Source organism: Hermetia illucens, chromosome 1 (assembly GCF_905115235.1).
Source record: "Hermetia illucens chromosome 1, iHerIll2.2.curated.20191125, whole genome shotgun sequence".
Taxonomy (NCBI): Eukaryota; Metazoa; Arthropoda; class Insecta; order Diptera; family Stratiomyidae; genus Hermetia; species Hermetia illucens.
Genome location: NC_051849.1, coordinates 186,557,386 through 186,579,886, shown reverse-complemented (window position 1 = coordinate 186,579,886; position 22,501 = coordinate 186,557,386). Strand labels below are relative to the sequence as shown.

Here is a 22,501-nt window from a genome sequence, read left to right as displayed (position 1 = left end):
AGTGGCGCTTTATTGGTCGTTTGACTACATCCTACTGGCCGCCACCACATGTTGAGACCCAGAGGGTGTTCCGAAAGTTTCCTTGGCGATTAGATTATAATGAACTATATGTCGTCGCCGCGATGGCCCGCGTGTGGATGTAGTGGTTGTAGGTTTATTGTTTTTACGACTTTTTGTACATTCTCGCTTCTCGACATCTTGTGGTGTGTTCGTGTTTCCGCCGCCCGACAGCTTTCGACTGGCAAACAGGCCGAGGCAGACGGCAGACGAGTCCCCATTTCGGAATCGGCGTGTAGTGCAGTTACTGTGGCGATAGCCGAGCGATTTCAATATTGGATTTATGGTGTGCTTTGAACGGGTTCGCCGTGAACGTATTCGTGGACGCGGAGCCGTGCCGCCATTCGAGTTATCTGCGAGTGTGATTTGAGTGGAGCAATTGGCGAGCGGAGCTCGTGGAAAGTGGCGAAGTGGATTTTCTTTCTTCAACCTTGGTCCCGAGTGAGTGGTGGCCCTTCGGGGTTTTTGTGTAATTTGTGCGGATCGGGCAGTGGAGCTCGTAGGCGGGATAGCATTGGTCGGACGATCACGGCCTGCCCTTGTCGCAAATCGTTTTGGGCGATTAGCGATTTTCGACGTCTGTCGACCAAACCTGGATTGCGGGAGGAAGTCAGCAATTTGTGGAATTACGCTTTCATGGATACGTCGTCGGTGAGTCGCTTCTAATTTTAATGGGTCTCCCCCCGTATAAGACAATTTTCTCGCTCGATTCGGTTCATTTCTCGTTGATGAATTTTCCTGCAGCTTCGAGAGGAAGTTGTTCGGTGCGGGTAGTCTTTTTCGCTCGGTTCTGGGCTAAGAAAGCCGAAGTTTGACAGTTCTGACGGAATAGCGGAGAGAAAGGAGAGACTGCAATGGGAATTGCAACGAGCGGTTCATGCACTAGATTAGGCGGCAATTGTTATACAGGAGAGTGTTTGGTTGAGTGAAATTGAACCGATTGGACGCAGGCCGACTTGAATGAACGAAAAGCGCGAAATTTGAGTGAGGTTATGGTTTTGTTTTGGTCGAGCGTAGACGATGCGACTGTGTGGAGCTTGTAAACATTGGGGATCGTCGACTGCTGGTTAGGTTCGATAAATCGGAAACTAGTGTTTTTTTTTAGAGGAGCGTGATTACAGTCAAAATAAGCTATTCGCCAGAATAGTTTCAAGAGGGAAAGGTCCGCACTGTGGGTGTATGAAGAAATATTAGCAACTGTTGCGATTTAGGAGATGATTTATTAGATACACTATGCTATCAACGCAATGCTGACCACATTGCCTCCTACAGTGTTACTATAGTGTACCGTTACGGTCTTGAACGAAGTGCTCTACACACTTCAAGGCTCTGATTCAATATGGATTGAAAGATGTCTTCTGGCGACTTCTCGATGAAAAGACTGCCTCATGACGACTATATAATCACTGATTACAAAGCCCTTCCCTATGAGACCATCGCACCTCAACATCGGCCGTTGATTGTCGTCCTCTGAATTATCATCAACGGCGCAACAACCGGTATCCGGTCTAGACCTGCCTTGATAAGGAACTTCAGACATCCCGGTTTTGCGCCGATGTCCACCAATTCGATATCCCTAAAAGCTATCTGGTGTCCTGACCTACGCCATCGCTCTATCTTAAGAAGAGTCTGCCTCGTCTTCTTTTTCTACCATAGATATTGCCCTTATAGATTTTCCGGGCTGGATCATCCTCATCCATACGGATTAAGTGACCCGCTCACCGTAACCTATTGAGCCGGATATCCAAAACTTGACAATCATGGTATCGCTTATAGATTTCGTCGTTATGTAGGCTACGGAATCGTCCATCCTCATGTGGGAACAGTTTTTGTAAGCTGAAATAGGCTCTGTTGGCTGACAACAACCGTGCGCGGATTTCATCATCGTAGCTGTTATCGGTTGTGATTTTCGACCCTAGATAGGAGAAATTATCAACTGTCTCGAAGTTGTATTCTCCTATCTTTATTCTTCTCGTTTGATCACTGCGGTTTGATGTTGGTTTTCGGTGCTGACGTTGCTACCATATATTTTGTCTTGCCTTCATTGATGTGCAACCCAAGATCACTCCTCAATTGCCGCCTGCTCGATCTGGAGAAGGCAGTTTGTACGTCTCGGGTGGTTCTTCCCATGATGTCGATATCGTCAACATAGGTCAGTAGTTGGGTGGACTTAAAGAGGATCGTACCTCTTGCATTTACCTCACCATCACGGATCACTTTCTCGAGGGCCAGGTTAAAAAGGACGCATGGTAGGACATCCCCTTGTCGTAGACCGTTGTTGATGTTGACTGGTCTTGAGAGTGATCCTGCTGCTTTTATCTGGCCTCGCACATTGGTCAGGGTCATGCTATCATAGGGGGCTTCAAAGTCGATGAAGAGATGGTGCAACTGATGTCAGCAACGTGATACCTCTATAATTGCTGTACTGTGTTATATCTCCATTTATGTATGAGACAAATAATGCCTCTTTGCCAGTCGTTAGGCGTGGATTCGCTGTCCCACACCTTGAGCACAAGTCTTCAGTTGGCGGGACCTTCTACTCGCTGATGTTCTGGTTGTTCAGTAGTTCATCAAAGTGCTCAAACCATCGCTTCAATATGCCCATTCTATCAGAAATCAGATTTCCCTTTTTGTCTCGGTAGAATGAGCGTCGAGGTGTGTAAGGCTTCATCCTGCTGACTTGTTGGTAAAACTTGCGCGCCTGGTGCGGTTGCCCCCTGTACTGTACGAGTCTACAGACCTGTTGTTTCTTCCAGATTTCCTTTTTCCGTGTGTGAACTCGCTTCCCCGCTCGACGAAGTTCGTGATAAGTCTCTGCGCGTGCCCGCGTTCGTTCAGAATGCAACTTTACTCGGTATGCCGTTCTGTTGCTAGCTTACATTCATCGTCAAACCAGCCGTTCCGACTGTTTTTTGCGGCTGGGGCCAAGTATCTTTGTGGCCGTATATATGATAACGTTCTTCAGGTGATTGCGAAGATCATTTGTTGATGCTTCATCTCCAGGATCACTGTTGACTGCGGTTATTGCTGCATCCATTTTCCTCTTATAGGCCTTGCGGAGGGTTGCGTTGTGGATGGCTTCAGTTTTAGCTCTCACCTGATTGTCAGAGGGGATTCTGGGTGGAGTTGTTATTCGAGCTCGGAGCACCATGCCAACGAGATAGTGATTCGAGTCTATCTAACTGTCCTTCAGAAGACAAAAACACTGAAGAGGAGGACAGTTGGTCCCCGAAATACGTATTTGTTTAAATTAGACACTTTTAGCCAATAAACAGGAAAATATCTTCCAAGGCATTATTTTATTACTAAGATCAAATTGAGACAGTTCTGTGTTAGCTGTTTTCTGTGTTGCTACATGGGAGTAGCGCATGGAAAGTGACCATCACTGTTACTCAAAAGCTCCAAACCTTCGGCAACATCTGTCTGCATTGTATCATTGGAGTACGTTGGCCTAACACTATTTCAAACGAAGAATTTGGTCGGCGCACAAGCCTGTCATCCCCATGTAAGATTTGTTTTTCGTTTCCGATGCCGTTTAAACAATAAAAGTGACCTTGAACTTGCGCGTTCTAAGGGAAAAACCCTGGTTTCTTTACTTAAACAAACTTTATTTCAAACCCCAAATACAACTGGACAGCGTAACGATTAACTGCTAACTGACTAATTCGTTGGAGAAGCTATGTGTACTTGGTTTTATTATAAATTACTGCTGATGTAATGTCTGCACTTTATCCAATTATAATATTAGACTTGCACCTTTGAACGTCTGTTACGGTTGATTTGAGTCAGCAAATTTTCTATGTTGATATTGTTTGCCGTATACTTATCTCGCATGGTGATCGGAAGTCAGTGGAAATTGCAGTGATAGGTGACACAAGAAGAACTGCATCCAGTAAATTTATTTATTTATTTATTTAATTAACGGACAACAAACAGAAAGAATTCCAATTAATTATTGTCCTCAGGAGGAGGAGAAAGCAAAAAACTTATCCTACGTTTAAAACTATTTAAAGTAGGGAAGTTAAAAGGACCAAGCTGTTTTGCATTATAATTTCGGCAAAGCCTGGGAATCGGGGAATGAAAATAGACTTCGAGCTCCGCGAAAGGCACGTTGAAAATATCTACGTTACGTGTGTTATAAGACGCAGGACGGCAGGTGATCTCGTCAGCGGCGGAGCAGTCCATCAGGCCCGAGGAAAGTTTAAAGAATGTGCATAGATCCAGATAGGATCTACGCTGTTGTAGGAAGGGAAGGTTTAGAAAGCGGAGGCGGGAAGGGTAATCCACACGAGGGAAGCTTTTCTTAAAGAAGAGAGAACGGGTGAATTTACGTTGTACATTTTCAAGGGCAAGACAATCACAATTACGAGTGGGTGACCAGATCACGGAGCAATACTCGAGGGTTAAACGAGTAGGAGAAAGAAGTGGGTGAGGATTTTAGGGAGTAGCACATAGAGTGACACTTTCTGACGTTTAGCGCTAAACCATTAGTCGAGCACCAACGAACCAGAGTGTCCAGGTTATTCTGAAGGGAAACACAGTCCATAGGCGACGATATAGCGGAAAACAGCTTAAGGTCGTCTGCATAGAGCAAACAGGTACAAGTAAGGAGGGGAGGAAGGTCGTTAATAAAAAATAAAAATAGCAAAGGACCCAGAATAGACCCCTGTGGGACGCCAGAGGACGGGGAGAAGGAGCGGGAAGTACAGCCGTCAAAAGAGACGCGGCAGGATCGGTTGGAAAGGTAAGAGGCAAGCCATAAAACAAGTGGTATGGGAACGTTTAGGGACGAGAGTTTGGATAGAAGTATCTTGTGATTTACAGTGTCGAAGGCTTTCGCGAAGTCAGTGTAAATGGTATGCACTTCTTGCCGTGAATTTAGACATTTGGCGACAAAGTTTGTAAAGTCAAGCAGGTTGGAGGCAGTGGACCTACGTTTAACGATGCCGTGTTGTTCTTTCACTATGTGTTGGCCAAAGTGGGCGGACAACCAGTCGCTGACATATCTTTCCAGGATTTTGGAACAGGAGGAGAGGAGGGAAATGGGACGGTAATTCTCGGCAAGCGAACGATCGTCACTTTTGTGAATGTGAGTAAAGTATGTACTCGGATTAGGTTTCCTAGTCAGCCAAGAAGTGAAACCAGCTGTTTTCACATTTGAAAACATAAACGAAATACTATGCAATCTGCGTTTGTGAGGCAAACTTAGAAATGTAAGCCTCATTAACGTTCACGCCCCCACAGAGGAGACTGCAGGGTCGGAGAAGGATACCTTCTACGGGGTAGTAATCGAACCCTCAATATCATAATCATGCTTGGAGATTTTACCAGACAAAGCGATACCTCGACTCCCGTAGCTTATATAAAAGCACCGATGATAATTATTCAGTTGGCAACATCGCACGTTATTGGAAGTAAGTGGTTTGCTATTAAAATCTCCAGATTGGACCACTTTCAACCAAATTGATCACGCGTTGATTGACCGTCGTTACTTTTCAGCCTTGATGAATGTCAGAATATACATTCCTCTCATATTTCGTTGGCATAGTGCTCCGGGCTCGAATTACAACACCATCTTGAATTCCCTCTGACAATCAGATGAGAGTGAATACTGAAGCCATCCACAACAAAACCTTCCATAACACCTATAAGAGGGATAATGGATGCCACAATAACTGCAATTAATAGATGCCCTGGAGATGAAGTTTTACTAACAAGTCAGAACGATTAAGTCTTATACACATGCCGAGACAAAGAGGGAAATCTGATTTTCGACCATGTGGGCATATTGGAGCAATGGGTTGAGTACTTTGATGAACTGATCAATAACCAAAATATCGGCAAGTTTAAGGTCCCGCCAACTGAAGACGATGGACAAATGCTGCCATCCCCAAGTATGGAAAAAACAGTTCGTGCAATTCATCGGCTTAAAAACCATAACTGGCCAGGAGCCGATGGAATTGGTTGAATGTGGAGGCAACCAACTACATCAAGCCGTTCATCAACTGATGCTCAAGGTGTTGGCAAAGGGGCGTTATCTGTCTGATACATAAAAACAGGGGTATCCCGCAACAAAACAATTATATAGGTATCACATTGCTGAGTAATATCTATAAGATATTCTCCGCTATCTTGCTAGGCCGGATAGTCATATACGCCTAGAATATTATCGGCTCATACAAAAGAGGCTTCACTCCAGGCAAATCAGCATCAGATCAGATTTTCTCTCTGCGACAAGCGATGGAAAACCGTTGGAATATGACCATACGCACATCTTTTCATCGTTCTCAAGGCCGCCTATGATATCGGAGACAGACTAACACCTGTGTCTGGAAAAAGTGATTCACTATGTGATGTTAATGCGAGAGACACCATTCTCTTGAAGTCCACCCAACTACTGACCTATGCGGACGATGTTGATATTATGAAAAGAACAATCCGAGATGTACAGTCTACCTTCATCTAGGTCGAGCAGACGGCGCGAAATCTTGGAATGCATAATAAAGGCAAGACGAAGTATAGTACATGGTGGCAACGTCAACACCAAAAACCAAACAACCTACAGCACCAAATATACAAATACCACTGGTCATATGAGACAATAAGGATAGGAGACTATAGCAGCTACGCCAATGAAATCCGCGCTCGAAAAAATAATTGTTGGCTCCCTACATGAGGATTCCATAGTCTATAGAACGATCAAATTTGTGATATCATAACCTTCACGTTGTGGATAAAATCCGTGTCAATAGGTTGCGGTGGGAGGGTCATTTAATCCGCATGGGGGAGGGTGATCCAGCCCGGAAAGTCTATAAGGGCAATATCTATGGCAGAAAAAGAAGATGTGGCAGACTCTGCCTCAGATGAAGATATGGTGCAGGTCAGGAGGCCAGACAGTTTTTAGGGATATCGAATTGGTGGATCTCGACGCAAAACCGGGATGTCTGGAGTTCCTTACTAAGCCAGGCCTAGACTGAATATCGGTTGTTAATGGTGATGATATGGTTGAGTTTCATTCATTGCACTTAATGCTGTCCAATTGATAAAGGTTAATCAGAGGGACAGTGCAAAGACGAACACAAACATCTATGACAAAGTAAGATTCAAACCGGGGACAACGAGAACGCGAGGTGCTGAGAATCGTTATATGTATTCACTACTTCATTTTAGGTATTGGCAATAAAACGATGAAATCGGGGAAAGCCACAAGACCTGACGACATCGCGTCTGAGCTCTGGAAAGAGAAGAGCTGGGACCCAACGCTTTGGCTCAGTGAATTCTTTAATCGGGTTATTCAGGAAGGAAGAAAGTCATTTGACTGGCAAGAAAGTACCGCTGTTCCAATATGGAGAAAGAAAGGTAGTCCAGCAGAATGTTCAAATTACCGTCCGATCCGATTTCTTTCCCATATCATGAAGATTTTTGAACGCATTCTTGACAACCGTATTCGCGAAATCGTGAATCAAGCCGGATTTGTCAAAAACTGCGGAAATACTGACGCAATACATGCTGCGCGGTTACTCATCGAGAAACACCGTGAGAAGCATCGCCCTCTTTACATTGCATTTCTGGATCTAGAGAAAGCGTTCGACCGTGTGCCACACGAACTCATCTGGTATGTTTTACGACAACACTTAGTGCCAGAAGAACTCGTGCGCTGGGTTCAATTGCTCTACTACGATCCGAAAAGTAAAGTTCGAAGTATGGCGGCGCTTCGTGTCTCTGTTGGTGTTCATCAAGGAAGCGCCCTCTCACCACTCCTCTCTATTCTTGTTATGGACACCGTCACACGGGATATCCAACGTCCAGTGCCCTATACCCTGCTTTATGCAGATGATGTTTTCCTAGCATGTAATAGCAAAAATGATCTCGAACAACTTGTCCAAAAATGGAATGATCGCCTCATACAACACGGTCTCAGATAGAATCGAAACAAAACTGGATTTTTGACGGCCGATACCCACGAAACAGGCACAATCACTGTCAGCGGCAGTGATCTGCCTAGAACTGAGCGATTTAAATACCTCGAGGCAACGCTATCAGCCAATGGAGAACTGCATTAACGCAACCTGGATGAAGTGGCTTTCCACAACTCCACACAACGAACATCTCAAATCTAAAATTTACCGCAATGTTGTCCGTCCTGTCGCTCTCTATGGTTCTGAGTGTTGGCCAACTATAAAAGACTATGAACGGCGTCTTGCAGTAATGGAGACGAAGATGTTACGTTTTGATCACATCCGAAATGAGGATATCCGCAATCGTTATGGGGTTGCACCGATCGTGGAAAAAATGCAAGAGAGCCGTCTTCGATGGTATGGTCACGCAATTTGTGCTAACGAGAATTCACTTGCCAAGATTGGTCTGAACATCGAAAAGGCAGGCCTAAACAACGGTGGCTTGATACGCTGGATGGGGAATTAAAAGCTTCGAGATTGGACCCATATTAGGCATTCGATAGAACCAAATGGCGAAACCGATCACGACGAGCCGACTCCACTTGTGAACGGGGCAAAGGCTGAAGAAAAAGAAGAAGACTTCATTTTAGGTATTTGAATTCGCCGCAAAAAAACTTACTGCCATTCAGTTTTTATCTTACTTTCTGCCGCTTACCTTAAATCTTCCAACTGATTGTTTTTAATTTTACTTTATTTGATTGTATTCACGCCATTGTCTAATTACTAATATATTTCTTTAATCTCTTTTTTCAGGAAATTATTTCGTTCTCTAATATGCTAAGCAATGGATTTCAACCTGTCTGAAGACTACATAGACTGCATGGATCTTGCCGATAAGTCTCCGATAACGATAACCATGAGAGAGACGTGCGGGAGTAAAACAACATATCCAGAACCACCGCCGCCCCCGGCAGCACTTATTTCTATTTCAAATATGTTAAATGATGAAGCGCCTGACAACTTCTTGTCCTCGGCCGCTTTAGAAAAGAATATTTTCAGCGATGACGATGAATATGGTTTGAATCGCTTGAAAAAATCGGATAGAAATTTTGATAAGCCAACATGGGAGATTGAGTTCAATACAGATGATTTGATTAGGAAAGAATCAGATTTAGGTTTAGATTTAGTGAATTTTCCACCTCCACCTCCTGCACCTCCACCGACATTAAAGATGTCAGAACACATTCAGGAAAACCGGATTAATAGTAATAGAAATATTAATGACAAACAGCATGATTCAGAGGCTGACCTTGATGATCAACCTGAAATACTGTACGAAATATCAACGGATGGCAGTATTCTAACTAAGGATAAAGAGAATGCAAATACGATATGTTTAGACAACGATTGCATCGAATTCGTAAATGATAGTCCATCCAGCATTTATGAAGAAAATGAGAATGATAATGAAGGCTTGCAGGCGCTAAGTGATCATAACTACACAACCCCTACAATAAAATTTGAGGATGTAACTCAATTTATAAGGGACCATATGACGGCAACTGAAAAGTCATGTATTTTGGATTTGTTAGCTTCTCAAACTAGGGACAACTGTAGACTTTCTTCAAAAAAAGATGATGATAGGTACTCGTATGAGGATATGGATGATGATCAATTCTCAAATGCGTCGACGGAATGTTTTCCTTACACTGCAAATGAAAATCTCAATTGTAACGAAGGTGGTAGTAGCAATATTCAAGAGGTGAGAACCTCTGAGAGAGAATTTGGTGAAACAAGTTCCCCGAAAACGATATGCAAGGAAGAATTGATATTAGAAGAACAAATGGCAAGCCAAGTATCTATTCGTATGACTACCGAGCCTGAAGAAAAAGATTGTGGTAAGAATTTTTCAATTTTGAACATTTTTTTAAGAATTCAGATATTTTTTTTTAAAGAAGTTTTTTAGTTTCTAAAAGATCTGTATTAAGAGGTGAAAATAGGGCCGAGTGCAGAATGTCGTTTCGCTTTGCATTGATGACCTAATTTTCATGATTTTCTTTCTACTATAAAAGTCGATTCAGAGTCTTTAAAGTTCTCTACTTTATTCTTTGTACATCTATCCGTGTGTTCGTCCTATTTATCATAGGAGCATGGTTTACAGAAGCTACTCAACGGTAAAGCTGAAAAACTGAATTGGTAGCGTTTCAGAAGTTCTCGGGAGGTTGTAAGATGATAATACTCTATTCTGCATTTATAAGTCTTCAGCAATCTTTTTGATTAATCACTGTACGTATGTCTTCTGTTAACTCTTCTGCGGAATATGTGCCATCCATACAGTATCTGTTCAGTGTTATTTTTTTTTATTTGATTTTCAATATGACTGGGCTTTAACAAAACTTATTACTTTCATTTGGGAAAGCTTAGCAGCATGTGGCTTACGTTGTTCGCTAAGCTCTTTCATTTTTCCCGGGAATGTCCAGGTGGGCGCTTGCATCCCACCTTGCCTCTGTGTACATTTGGAAGTTTTTCCCTCGTTTATCCGCTCTACATGGCCTGTCCACAGCAGCTTTCGAATCTTGAAACTGTGTAACACTATATATTGGGTTGGGGGGAAAAAATGTGGTATTTGTGATCGAAATTTGATGCTTTATTTAACATATTTAGAATTATCCGATTTAAGTCAAATATGCGCCGTTTTGTTCGCAAACTTGTTGCCATTGAAGGCAACTTCATTACCCCCCTTATAAAACCCCTCTTCCTTATTTGCAAAAAACTCAGACAGCCAGTTTTCGCAAGCCTCTTCTGAGGCAAACTTAGTAAGACCAAGAGTGTTTTGCATGGACCGAAAGAGATGGTAATCAGTTGGTGCCAGGTCCGGTCTATACGGTGGGTGCGATAGCACATCTCATTCGAGCTCCCGTAGCTTCTGCCGGGTCATCATAGATGTGTGAAGCCGAGCGTTGTCCTGGTGGAACACAATACATATTGACCAATTCTGGCCGCTTCTGGTCAAACGTCTGCTTCAAACGGTCGGGTTGCTCACAGTAGAGGACCGAATTGAGGGTCTTGCCATAGTTGAGCACCTCATAGTGGATGATTCCCTTCCAATCTCACCAAACACACAGCCAAACCTTCCTGGCCGTCAATCCGGGCTTGGCGATGGTTCTAGCCGGTTCGCCGCGCTTCGGCCACGATCTTTTTCACCTGAGGTTGTCGTACGTGATCCACTTTTCATCACCAGTTCCCATCCGCTTCAAAAGTGGGTCGAATTCGTTCGGTTTAAGCAGTGCATCGCAGGCGTTGATTCGGTCCAACTCACCCAAAGATCCAGCTTTTTTTGGAATCCAATCTTCTGCAAATGGTTCCAAATGATTTTATGGTCTATACCCACATGCGAATGCTCACATGCCGGTCTACTTGGATGATTTCGACGATTTTATCGGTTTCTATGACAATTGGCCTACCAGTACGGGGTGTATCTTCGACATCCACTGCACCAGAACGAAATCGATCGAACCAACGCTGTGCTATGCGAATCGTTACAGTATCGGGCCCATAAACTTCACAAATGTTGTCGGCCGCCTTCGTTGCATTTTTACCTCTCAGGTAGTAAAAACGTAAAATATGACGAATTTCTTGCTTGGTGGACTCCCATTTTCGACATGAAAGGGAAAGATGAGTGGACTAATAAGTTGGTATGCCACTCTTCCCCGACTGCTGCTAGAGACTACCCCTGCAGTGAGGAAGGGTGGAAATTTCTCTCGCCGACTATTTATCTGGTTTATACTATATGCCAACCGAAATTATATACTGGTAAACTTTTTGTGCAAGAAATTATCTATTCAATGCAGTCCAAGGCCACTTCAGTTTTTCAACTATTTATGGCTTTTCGGTAACATTGTAACATCGTCATCAAAAATTTCATTCTGAACTCGTCTGGTTTGACTTTCGCCATATCGTGGCAACTGACTGCATAAAACAGAAAGTTCCTGCTGAGTGTTCAGGATTTCAACTACAGGAGTCATTGGGTATGGCATAGTTCTGGTAAACCCTCTGAACTTTATTTTTCACCTGTCTGGTGGCATTGCCAGTGCTAATTTGAATTAACCTAGCAATGTCTGACCCTATTGAGTTACGCTGATGTTCCAGATGAAATTTTCATGGTGGATCTTTTCAGTCAATCAAACCAATAATACGAAAGGGAATTTTCTGCATCACAATACACAGTTTCATCATTGATTTGAGATAGAATTTTCAGAGTTGCTAGAGATGCATAGTCTGCTTGGTATACACAAAGGATTCATTTGCAGAAATTCTATATACTCTTTTTGGAATAACTCCCGCGGAAATTTCAACCTGACGATGAAGAAGAGTGCTTCGGCGAATACTCAAATTGTTGACTGCAGTGCCCGTGATTGAGTGCAAGGAAATTATGATAATTCAGCTGGCCGTGCCGTGATGCCAGCTGAGGATTTGTGGTGGTGCTCAGAGGTGGCGGTGAGGAAGACGGGGCGGCAACCCTGTTGGCCAAACCAAAACCAAGTGGCCGAGGAGAACTTCCATAGTGGTGGCACTGGGAGACGCTATACTCACTTTGGTTTGCTGGCCGTGATGCAGTAGGCGAATGCTCCAAAAGCCTAATTTGGGCGATAAGACCCGAGTCTGCACGGGGACTCATCTGAAGTGGCAAATTGGTCACGAAACCTTACCAGGGGTATACTGGTACCATCGGAACCGGGATAACCCCTGGACTCTCATACTTCGGGTGAACTCCCGTTGTATGTGAGTACAGCTCGGTTGTTTGCGGTTGGCCGCCCTAGTGGGAGTTTCATGGTGATTGTGGTTGTGCTCAAGCGAGAAGATACCTTCAGGCCTCGGCGTGTTGTTGCGTTTCAACACGGGTGCTGTACTCCTTAGTTCGGTAGAGATTTAGGCAATTCTTGCATCCACCAGTATGAATGCTAAGCCATGCACTTTGTATAGACTGGTACCGTTGTTGCTTGTCCCAGCGGGGCTCTGATTGTGGTCACAAAATCAATCCGTGTCTGAAGAGGACCGTGGGATTAAGTCTCCATAACAGGTACCTACCTTAAACACACAAGGGCTTAACTGAGGGTTTGTGGTGTTGTTATTGTTGAACTGATGGTAGTGTACGTAATTACTGAAGTCCTGCCTGATAACAATCAGCAAATCTAACGCGCCGGTTGTATTTCGTTAGGTTTGCCACTGCAGGTTGTTGAAAGGCAGTTTGGCCGATTTACGTGATGTCTCTCCCGGGAGTGTGTCTTGTCACGATGGCTTCCTGGTGTTGGTTCGTGATCGGGTTTTTTTCGATGTCGATGGCCATCGCGTAAGAAGATTCGAGTCTATTGATGTTGTAAATAGATGGGCTAATCATTACCGCGGGAGTACTGTCTATCGTAGTCAAGATAGTAGCACTGTTTGTGGATTCACTTTGCGTTGGGCTTTTCTGAATTGGTTGTTGAGATATTGGCGCCACTGCCTGCACTTCTTGCTCGCGTTATCGTTGATTTTGCGGTTGCCGCTGCTGTTGGCTTCGCGTGGCTGCCTTGGAACGTCTCCTTTTGTATGGTCATTGGTTTAACAATCACTTAACTTCCTTTGTTTAAAAACACGCAATAATCAATCTGGATTGTTAACCGGCTGCACTACTTTCGTAGTTGATGTACGATGCGAAGTTAATAATAGTAGCTGAAACACAGTTGAGTCAAAGAAAATAAATTCGAGGATAGTGTATACTACTATTAATAAATTATAATTTATTTCGCACTTTAGTCGGGCTAAGGCGGCTTAAAATGTCCAAAACTACTCGCGAGTGTTATATGCCACGATTGGAGACAGAAGAGACCGACTTATTTCCATGCGGTCTTTTTTGTCCCCACCAACGGCACTTTCTCACCGCTAATTCTCCACTCCCGTGGCGAGTTCTAAAATGAGTGGAGAGTTCAGCCCCATCTACCCGTCCGCATTCGCAACATTCGAAATAAATTTCAACTGCCGCGGATCCTGCCGTGCCACATTGGTTTCTCGTGTGCGGGTAAATGCTGATATCGCCGTGTGTACCTATAGGCAACCGTATTTTGGTGTTTCGGTATGACATGGACAGGCGTCGTGAAGGGGATGAAACGGGACCATTTGCATTCTTCCGCGAGGTGTGATGCCGAAAGAAGTGCGTGGTATCAACCGTCGCCATAAGCGGTTGCAGAGTAGATGGTAGGCGTTTTACCTATAGACTACGCATTAGCGACTCAGGAAAGTTTGGTACCGCCGAGGCATTGCAGGCGGCGGAGGAACTCGAAGGGTTTATCGTCACCCATAGAAGTGCTCTCCATGAGCTGCCTTTTTTTCTCCTCTTGGCTGGCCAGCGATTATATGAGTTATCTGTCACCGACTCTAAAATTATGTCGCGGACTTCGGTGGTATATCTTAGATTTTTTTATCTTCTTGACAGACACCAGCTCTGAACATATAGCGCACTTTTAATTTTTTGTAGTTGCCGTGTTCCTAATCAGATTCGAGTTCCATAACAAACCACTTTCTGCAAAGAATTAGTCAGCGCGTTGCACAAAGTCGGTTGCTCTCTTCATTTGTGGCACAAAAAATTCTAATTTATTAGGTTGTTGCATATGAAATGGCCGATTTGGCAATCGAGTGAAGTTAGTTGCGATTTTGCTGTTTCAAACCACCACCAGTTGGCCCTGTTGGTGTCGGATAATGAAGTATGAATATTCCTACATTTAATCAAGGAGTCATTTCAGTTTTGACTAACGTTGTGATAACAGTGAATAACAAGTCGGGAAACCGGAAGCTGGACGCTTTATTTAAACAGATATCGGCATGGAAGGTATTTCGGAGCCCAGGTACCACATAGTGGCAACCTCCTGATTTTTTCAGATGTTTCGGTTTGGTAGTTTCTGAGAATGGCCCCCTTAAAGAAGTGATCACTTTCAACCTCCCGCGCTCCCCACCCTTCCAACGAATGTCAAAACTAAGATCGGCTTTGAAAAGTACTAATCGAGACCTTTAATTTGATACCCCACATGACTATATTTGATGAAAAAAAAATTTACACCTCCCTTTTGCATGTATGAGGACCCCCCCTTAAATTCGATGTAAAAGGATGTAATTCACTGTATGCGTGAGCATTCACAGTTCCCACCTTTCTACCAAATTTGGTGTCAATCGCTATAACCGTCTCCGAGAAAAATGCGTGTGACGGACAGACAGACAAACAGTAAACCGATTTTAATAAGGCTTTGTGTTTACATAAAACCTTAAATAGGAAAAAAGGATGGAAAAGAGCCAAGGACGTATACTTTTTTTGTATGAGTTCAAACTCGGTTATAAAGCGGCGGAGGCGACCAAGAACATTAACAGCGCATTTGGAGCTGATACGGTAACCGAACGAACCACACGACGGTGGTTCTAAAAATACTGGTCAGGCGACGTAAATCTTCAAAGTGAGCCACGTGGGCATCTAGGACCATCGATTGGTAACGACGAGTTGCGTTTAATAGTCGAATCCGACACACGTCAGTCTGTGAGAGACATTGCAGAGAAACTGGGAGGTGCACTATTCGACAGTTTCGCGGCACTTGCAACAACTTGGAAAGGTGAAAAGCTCGACAAGTGGGTTCCGCAAGCCCTTACGGAGCAAAACATGGCGTTTCGAATGGAAATTTGCAGTTCTTTACTCTCCCGCAACAGAAGCGATCCCTTTTTGCACAGAATAGTGACATGTGATGAAAAGTGGATATTATACGACAATAGTCGCCGATCAACACAATGGCTAAATGCTGATGAGCCACCGAAGCATATGCCGAAACCGAGTCTCCATCCGAAGAAGGTAATGGCGATTGTTTGGTGGTCTACAGCTGGAGTTATCCACTATTCTTTTTTGGGACCTGGAGAAACGATGAATGCACAGAAATACTGTGCCATACTCGAGGAAATGCACCAAAAATTGAGTATTCAACGGTCGAGATTAGTCAATAGAAATGGTGTGATACCCCTTCACGACAATGCACGACCTCATCAATCCAGAACAACGGTTCAAAAGTTGAATGAATTGCAGTATGAGACTCTGCCTCATCCACCATATTCACCGGACCTTTCGCCAACCGACTACCACTTTTTTAAGCATTTGGATCATTTTTTGGCGGAATAACAATTGAGGAATGAAGAGGTCATCAAAATTGCCTTCGACGAGTTTATCAACCCCTGAAAATTGGACTTCTATGAAACTGGCATACATGTATTTTGTTGGGAGAAGTGTTTTGAATCGACACCTATTTTGATTAATTAAATAAATTTGTGTAAGCTTTACGGTCGTTTCAAATTTTAGTACCAAATCGGCCATTTCTGTGCAACAACCTAATACATTCTGTCGCCTGTTACTTTGTATTATTTAGGGGTTATTGCTTTGGAGAGAGAGGAGGATATGGTAGTAGGGCAGCTCCGGTGTTAAGTCCTTGTCACTCTAGTTTAGTGATTCTGAATCACCCCGCGGGACACATATCGGTGGACTCTTAAATTGGAGCAAGAGTATTAGATGGTCTTATTCTCCTACATTTTGTCTGGAATCAGACTTTTAAACTAAAAAATTTCGAGTTTCAAGTTTGCTGATGAGCAAAGTTCTGATTAATTTTAAGGTTGTCACATTTTTATCTTAACACATACATAAATTGAAGCAAACATTTCGAAATTGAATTATTTAATGACTTTCCCAGATACAAATGGTAATATCAGAGAAGGGAATCGAATGGACGTTGATGTTTCACAACCCGATGACAACGAACTTGAAAACAATACGCCCAACGAAAATATTGTGAAATCATCTGAATTAGTGAAAACCAAAAAGGAACAGCCTGAGTTGTCTGAAACACTTGGAAAACCCTCTAGCGAAGATACCCCGACCGAAGATGTTCCCAGACGTAAGACCTCTTCAGAAGATACTTCATGTGTTTCAGATTTCTCAGAAAATCGGTCTGAACCAAACGAATTTTTTGAAACTGAAGAACATTCTTCTTCCACAGATTCAGACCAAACTGAACAAGTCAACGAGAAGAGTGTAACATCTACTGAAATCAATGATAGTGATCACGGTGCTTCGGTGATTAAAAAAGAGAAAGAAGAAGACAGAAATTCAGACCAGACAAAAGAGAAAGAAATTGCTCCAGAAGAAGTGGGAGAAAATCTCCCGCCTAGTGGAGCTTTGCCAAAAAAAGTTGGGGACATAGTTACAAACCAAAGCGACGCAACAAAATCGGACGGTGTAGAACATGAGACCAATTCCTCTACCTCTGAGCCTGAGGATCCGAAAATCTTAGAATTGAAAACTTTCGCAAATAGATTGTTAAATTTTTGCAGCGGCGGTTATAAAGATAAAAATTTTGATGCAGCTATGGAGGAAATTTTTGCAGATTTCCGATCGATTGTACGTCCTTCATATGTTGACAAAGAAATTCAAACTGAAAAATTATATTCCAAAGAAAAACGAACGAAAATGAATGAAAAAGCCAAAAAGAGATTACTAAACGCTATATCATCGTCGGACTATAGTTCCAGTAGTGATGAGGAGTATGAAGAGGAGTACAGCACTTCTATTCATCCAAATGTTGAACCTACCGATGAAGCCGGAGATATTCCAGGGGATGAAGATAAACTTGAAAAGTCTCCTAGTTATTCTGATTTATCATGTCGTGCAAGCTCTGAAGAATTTTTACCTACTGAAGCTGATGAACGCTATCAGCGCTCGGTCATTGATGATATTGATTTGAGTAATTACGCTGTACCTTCTCCAGGCAAGACAATATCACAAGAAAGTGATGGTTTGGATTTATCCAAGTATGAAGTTGCTAGCGAGAATTCTACAGAAAAATCGAAAGTAGAATCATCGGAACATGACAAGGATGATGACGGCGATGTCGATATGAATGGCGCTACGTTGAATGATGACAATATACAAGAAACTTCTGTAGATAAAGAAGTAGTTGATGAAGAAATGCAAGAGGTCACTGAAGAAAATGGTAAAGGTGTACAAATAGCGGAAGATGGTGATACAAATGTAAAAGATGAGGATGAACAGGTTGGAGAGCGCAGGGAAATGATGGAAGAGATCCTTGAGAAAGATGAAAAACTTCGATCGGAGGTTGTTGTTGTTGTCAATAAAATGAGTGATGAAGATCTGGAGGAATACTATGACGATTTGCGGGACAAGGAAATTACAAAGTAAGTAGAGATACCCTTTTCGGATTCATTCGATTTCTATCGGACATTTTAATTACAGGTTGCTGCGTTATTCAGGTTTAATAAAACCTAAAACGGATTCTGTGCAGAGTAGTAGCGATAAACCGGCACAGCCAATTAAAAGCAAAAACACTAAGAAGCTATTGGAAATTCTGAAGGAAGCAGAAAACGACATTTGCAGCGATGAAACCAACTCAGATGTAAGTTTCTATGAATTTTTATACAAGTTGAATTTGTTAAAATTTAATGATTCAATCTATCAATCTGTCAGTCAAAAATAGTTATTAAATTATTCCGTTTCTGTTCAGATTGTTACAAATTTTTCCAACCGTAATCAGTTGTCATTTCTTTTTCAATCAATTTTTCAGTTGCAGTTGTTTACTTGTTCTTTTGATTATCGCTTACGGTTTTCAAATATGTTCAGATATTTCCAATATTTTCATATGTAAAAGCAATTTGCTGGGCTGATTTAATCCGAAATACTAAACTCGCTCAGTTCTCGGTAGGTCACTGATAGTGATAGTGCCTGTTTCAATGAGATCGATCATTAAAAAATTTGTTGTATTCAATTTAAGTTGGAGATCGCGCTGCATTGGGTGATCATTCCACTTTTCGACAAAAAAATGGAGATCGGCTTTGTTGTGAGACACTAGGAAAACATCAACTATATAAAGCAGTGTGAAGGGCGTTGGATGCCCCGCGTGACAGTGCCCACGACAAGAAGAGGATGGCCGAGGGGGCGTTAGATGCCTGATATACCTACTGCACTTCGAACTGTTCGCATTGCGATAGAGCAATTTAATCCTCTATCACTAGTTGTTGTCGTAATGCATATCAGATGAGTTTTTGTGGTGCAGTGTCAAACAGTTCTAGATCAATGCAATGTAGAGAGGGCAATGCTTCACACGGCGAGTATAGCGCAGCGTGTACTGCGTCTTGACAAACCCGGCTTTATTCACTGTTATTTGAACGATGTCGCGAATAGGGTTTTCAAGAATGGGTTCCAAATTTTTTTGTTCATAGGGCCCTGGTGCTTTCTTTGATTTCATCCGTTTGATTACCTCCTCAATTTCTGTGCTGTTGGTAGGCGGAACTGGTCAAAATTTCGGGAGTGCTTGTGGAAGTCGTAATGAGGAAATGCTTTCTTTGTTGATATATCCATGGAAATTTTGGCAGTTATTTTCCATGTATCATTCCTGTATTGTAGCACAGAGAGAACATTGGTGTAGAATAGCCCCAAGTTGATGTTGGTGATGAGATATTTACATTGTCTGATTTAGAATAAAGTGAATGTAGATTTATTGCGTTTAATGCGTCGAGCACATCAAATTGGATATTACCGTCTGACAAAAAACATTAATTGACGCTTTCTGTTCATGAATGCAAACAGGAAGTGTGCCATGGAAACTTGGTTTTGTTCCAGTAAGTATTCCAAGTACTCCACTTTTGCCCGCCTCGTCCTCGGTGTATATCCGAAAGCTATTCGCCCCCTACTACCCTTAGAAGAGATACTAAGATGTTTTAAGCCAGAAATATTCCAATATCATCCTTGGAGAATGCTCTTACAATTACTGCAGATGTAGCTTTTGCTTGGTGGCGGGTTATCTGCCTGGGACTCTTTTAAAATGTCAGAGTATCTTCCTCCCCCTCGTACCTGGCACTTTCTATGTTTCGAGCCCTAGAATATCCAGATATAGCTTGTCCAGCTTCTCAAAGGGCAGCAGATCTATATCTCTAGACGATCGTTTCCTTTTGGCCTATATAATCTTTGCGATTCCTTCGGGGATATCGCTAGGCTTGGTATGCGGTTGTTCGGTGGCGAGTAAAGCCAAGGAGTTTGCCCAACTTTGAGAAAAGGGAGGACTCAAATTGCATTCCCTGGTCGATGATTATAATTGCCGGCACAAAAAAGCGTGGAATCCATTATCGACAGAGGGCCTCTGTACGAGATTGTGCAGTAATATCTTTCAGGGGTATTACCTCAGGGCACCGCGTGAATGCCTGAAACCGTGCGGGCCTCGTAAAGGGCCTGGGGGTCTGGGATGTCGAGGTGGATTGTGTGGTGGTCCGAGGGAACTCTTTACCTCTTTCCTCACATGCTTTGTAGTTTTGCACTTCTGGCATGTCCTGTCTGGTCCAAGAATTAATGTCCTTGTTCATGGACAGCCAGAAATACTTCGTGGCGACTAACCGATTCGTGAACGGCATGAAATGCTTCCTTTTGGAAATCGGCCGAATGAATGGCTTTGGCAATGTATACTGAATATTGACTTAAACATCGGAAACTCTCTAGATGTGTATATGGAGTTGGTTCTCAAGGTCTCAAGAACTGTGTTGTCCTGCGTCTCGGCGATTGCGGAAAATCGACGGGTAAAGTGATTGGCTTATGGCCTGTGAACAGCTGAGCGGCTTGCCTTTAGGGGAATACCTTGGTCGAGAAATCTCATCTGCGATTGCGAGAATTTGCATTTCTCAACATTAAGAATTAAGACGTTGAAAAATACACTGGAGGTGTTCTAAATGCTCGGACTCAGAGGAAGACGAGACCAGAACATCATCCAAATATACGAAATAGAAGTGGAGATTTCGCAGCACAGAGTGGATGAATCTTTGGAAGGTTTGCGCCACGTTGCACAAACCAAAGTCATGTAGGGAACTCGAAGAATTCAAAAGGTGTGCCGTTTTCAGAATGTCTTCGGGAGCTATAGGGATCTGATGGTATGCCTTGACAAAGTCCACGGTTGAGAAAATACGGCAGTTTGCGATAGAGTGCGCAAAATTGTGAATGAGTTGAATGAGGTATCGGCCTGGAATCGTCTCAGCATTTAGATGTCTGTAGTTAGCCGTTGGATATTGGGACCACGTGAAGTGGTGAAGAAGTTCTTCGAAATCTTTTCGCGCGACTGCTAACTTTAGCTACCGTGCAAAGTGATGATCAGCAAAAAGAGCGTTAAGTGTAATCCGAGGAAGATCTGTATTGGAAACTTGAACGCACCGTACTAGACGAGGCATCTGTACTTTGTGGAATTCGAAAACGCGAACAACTTGATAGGCCATAACACCTTATTTGGATGCGCAATTTTCCACCTCACACATCGTCCAAATAACATTTACCTTGACATTGCGAAAATTTGTTGAAATTGAAGGGTAGCCGACGAGGATTCACGTCATCGCTTTCTCCTGTCCAAATTTTCAATTAATATGCGACGTACCGCACTTCTTGAAATACGTACTATGTGTGTTAGCTCTCGCATTTCCAATCGATGATCATCCAGTACCGCTCTTTGGACTTCGCCTTTTCTGGGGTTATCACCTCATTTGGCCGACCACAGCTAGGCTTATTTTGGCAACTCGTATGGCCTCGTTTAAACTTTGCTTTCCAATTCATGTGGTAAACGCTGGAGCACACTCCCCCAGAGTAGAATCCAGTTTAGCTTTTATACTGGTTGGGCTGAGACTTTTCAAATAAAAGTTTTATATCACATAACGATAACCAATTTTCTCCATTTTCACAAATTGACTGAAAATGTTCACTATTGATGGCTACCAAAAAGATACTAAACAACGTGGCGTTTTCACACTTGAAACATATACTTTCTATATTGGAGTATTATTATTCTGTTAAGGGAAAGTCGCACCGCGTCCTTAAAGAACTAGTGTGCTCCTTTTACTGGTTATAGTGTACTTATTGATCACAGTATCTCAAACAAGCCTATAACCGCCAGGAACTTTAGTATGTTCCCTACTTCCAGATCTTTCAACTTTGCATCTGGCATTAAGGTTCTCCCAGGTGCTTCGACCTACTTTGCACAAGTGCGGGACACTATCCCAGGACGTGTACAGAGGTTTCGTCACACTCCTCACAAAACCTGCAGGCAGTGTCCGTAGATATCCCTAGCTTCTCTAGGTGATAGTTCAGCCGACAGTGACCAGTGAGAATTCCCACTGAGATTCGGAAGTTCTTTTTGGTGAGGTTTAAGCAATCCTTTGTGCGCATGGGTTCGTATCCCCCAATAAGCACCCTGGAGCTTATGTAATTGTCTGGCTTGTGTGCTGAGTTCGGTTCTTTCTATTCGGATTACCGCTCCATAGGTAATCATTGGCCTTACTATTGCAGTATATATCCAAAGTAGTATCTTCGGGCTGCAACCCCATTTTTTTTCCTGCTATAGATCTACAAGTCATCAGAGCCCTCGTGGCTTTCCAACATGTGTCTTCCAGAGTAATTTTTGGTCTAGCGTAATTCCCAAATATTTGATCTCTGTTTCCCGTTTCAC

At 43.0% G+C, this 22,501-nt stretch overlaps 1 protein-coding gene across 3 annotated transcripts in view; it reads left to right on the top strand.

The window, feature by feature from the left end:
* LOC119648014 (transcriptional regulator ATRX-like) overlaps window positions 1-22,501 on the top strand; it is a 49,233-nt gene continuing 26,732 nt past the window's right edge. For 2 of the 3 annotated variants that reach the window (XM_038049430.1, XM_038049421.1), the window contains exons 1-4: window positions 1-708; window positions 8,769-9,853; window positions 16,706-18,206; window positions 18,265-18,424. In XM_038049430.1, the coding sequence (XP_037905358.1) occupies window positions 8,800-9,853; window positions 16,706-18,206; window positions 18,265-18,424 (2,715 nt within the window). In that variant the 5' untranslated portion in view covers window positions 1-708; window positions 8,769-8,799. The remainder of the gene's footprint in view (window positions 709-8,768; window positions 9,854-16,705; window positions 18,207-18,264; window positions 18,425-22,501) is intronic. The other variant, XM_038049439.1, reaches the window with a different exon arrangement.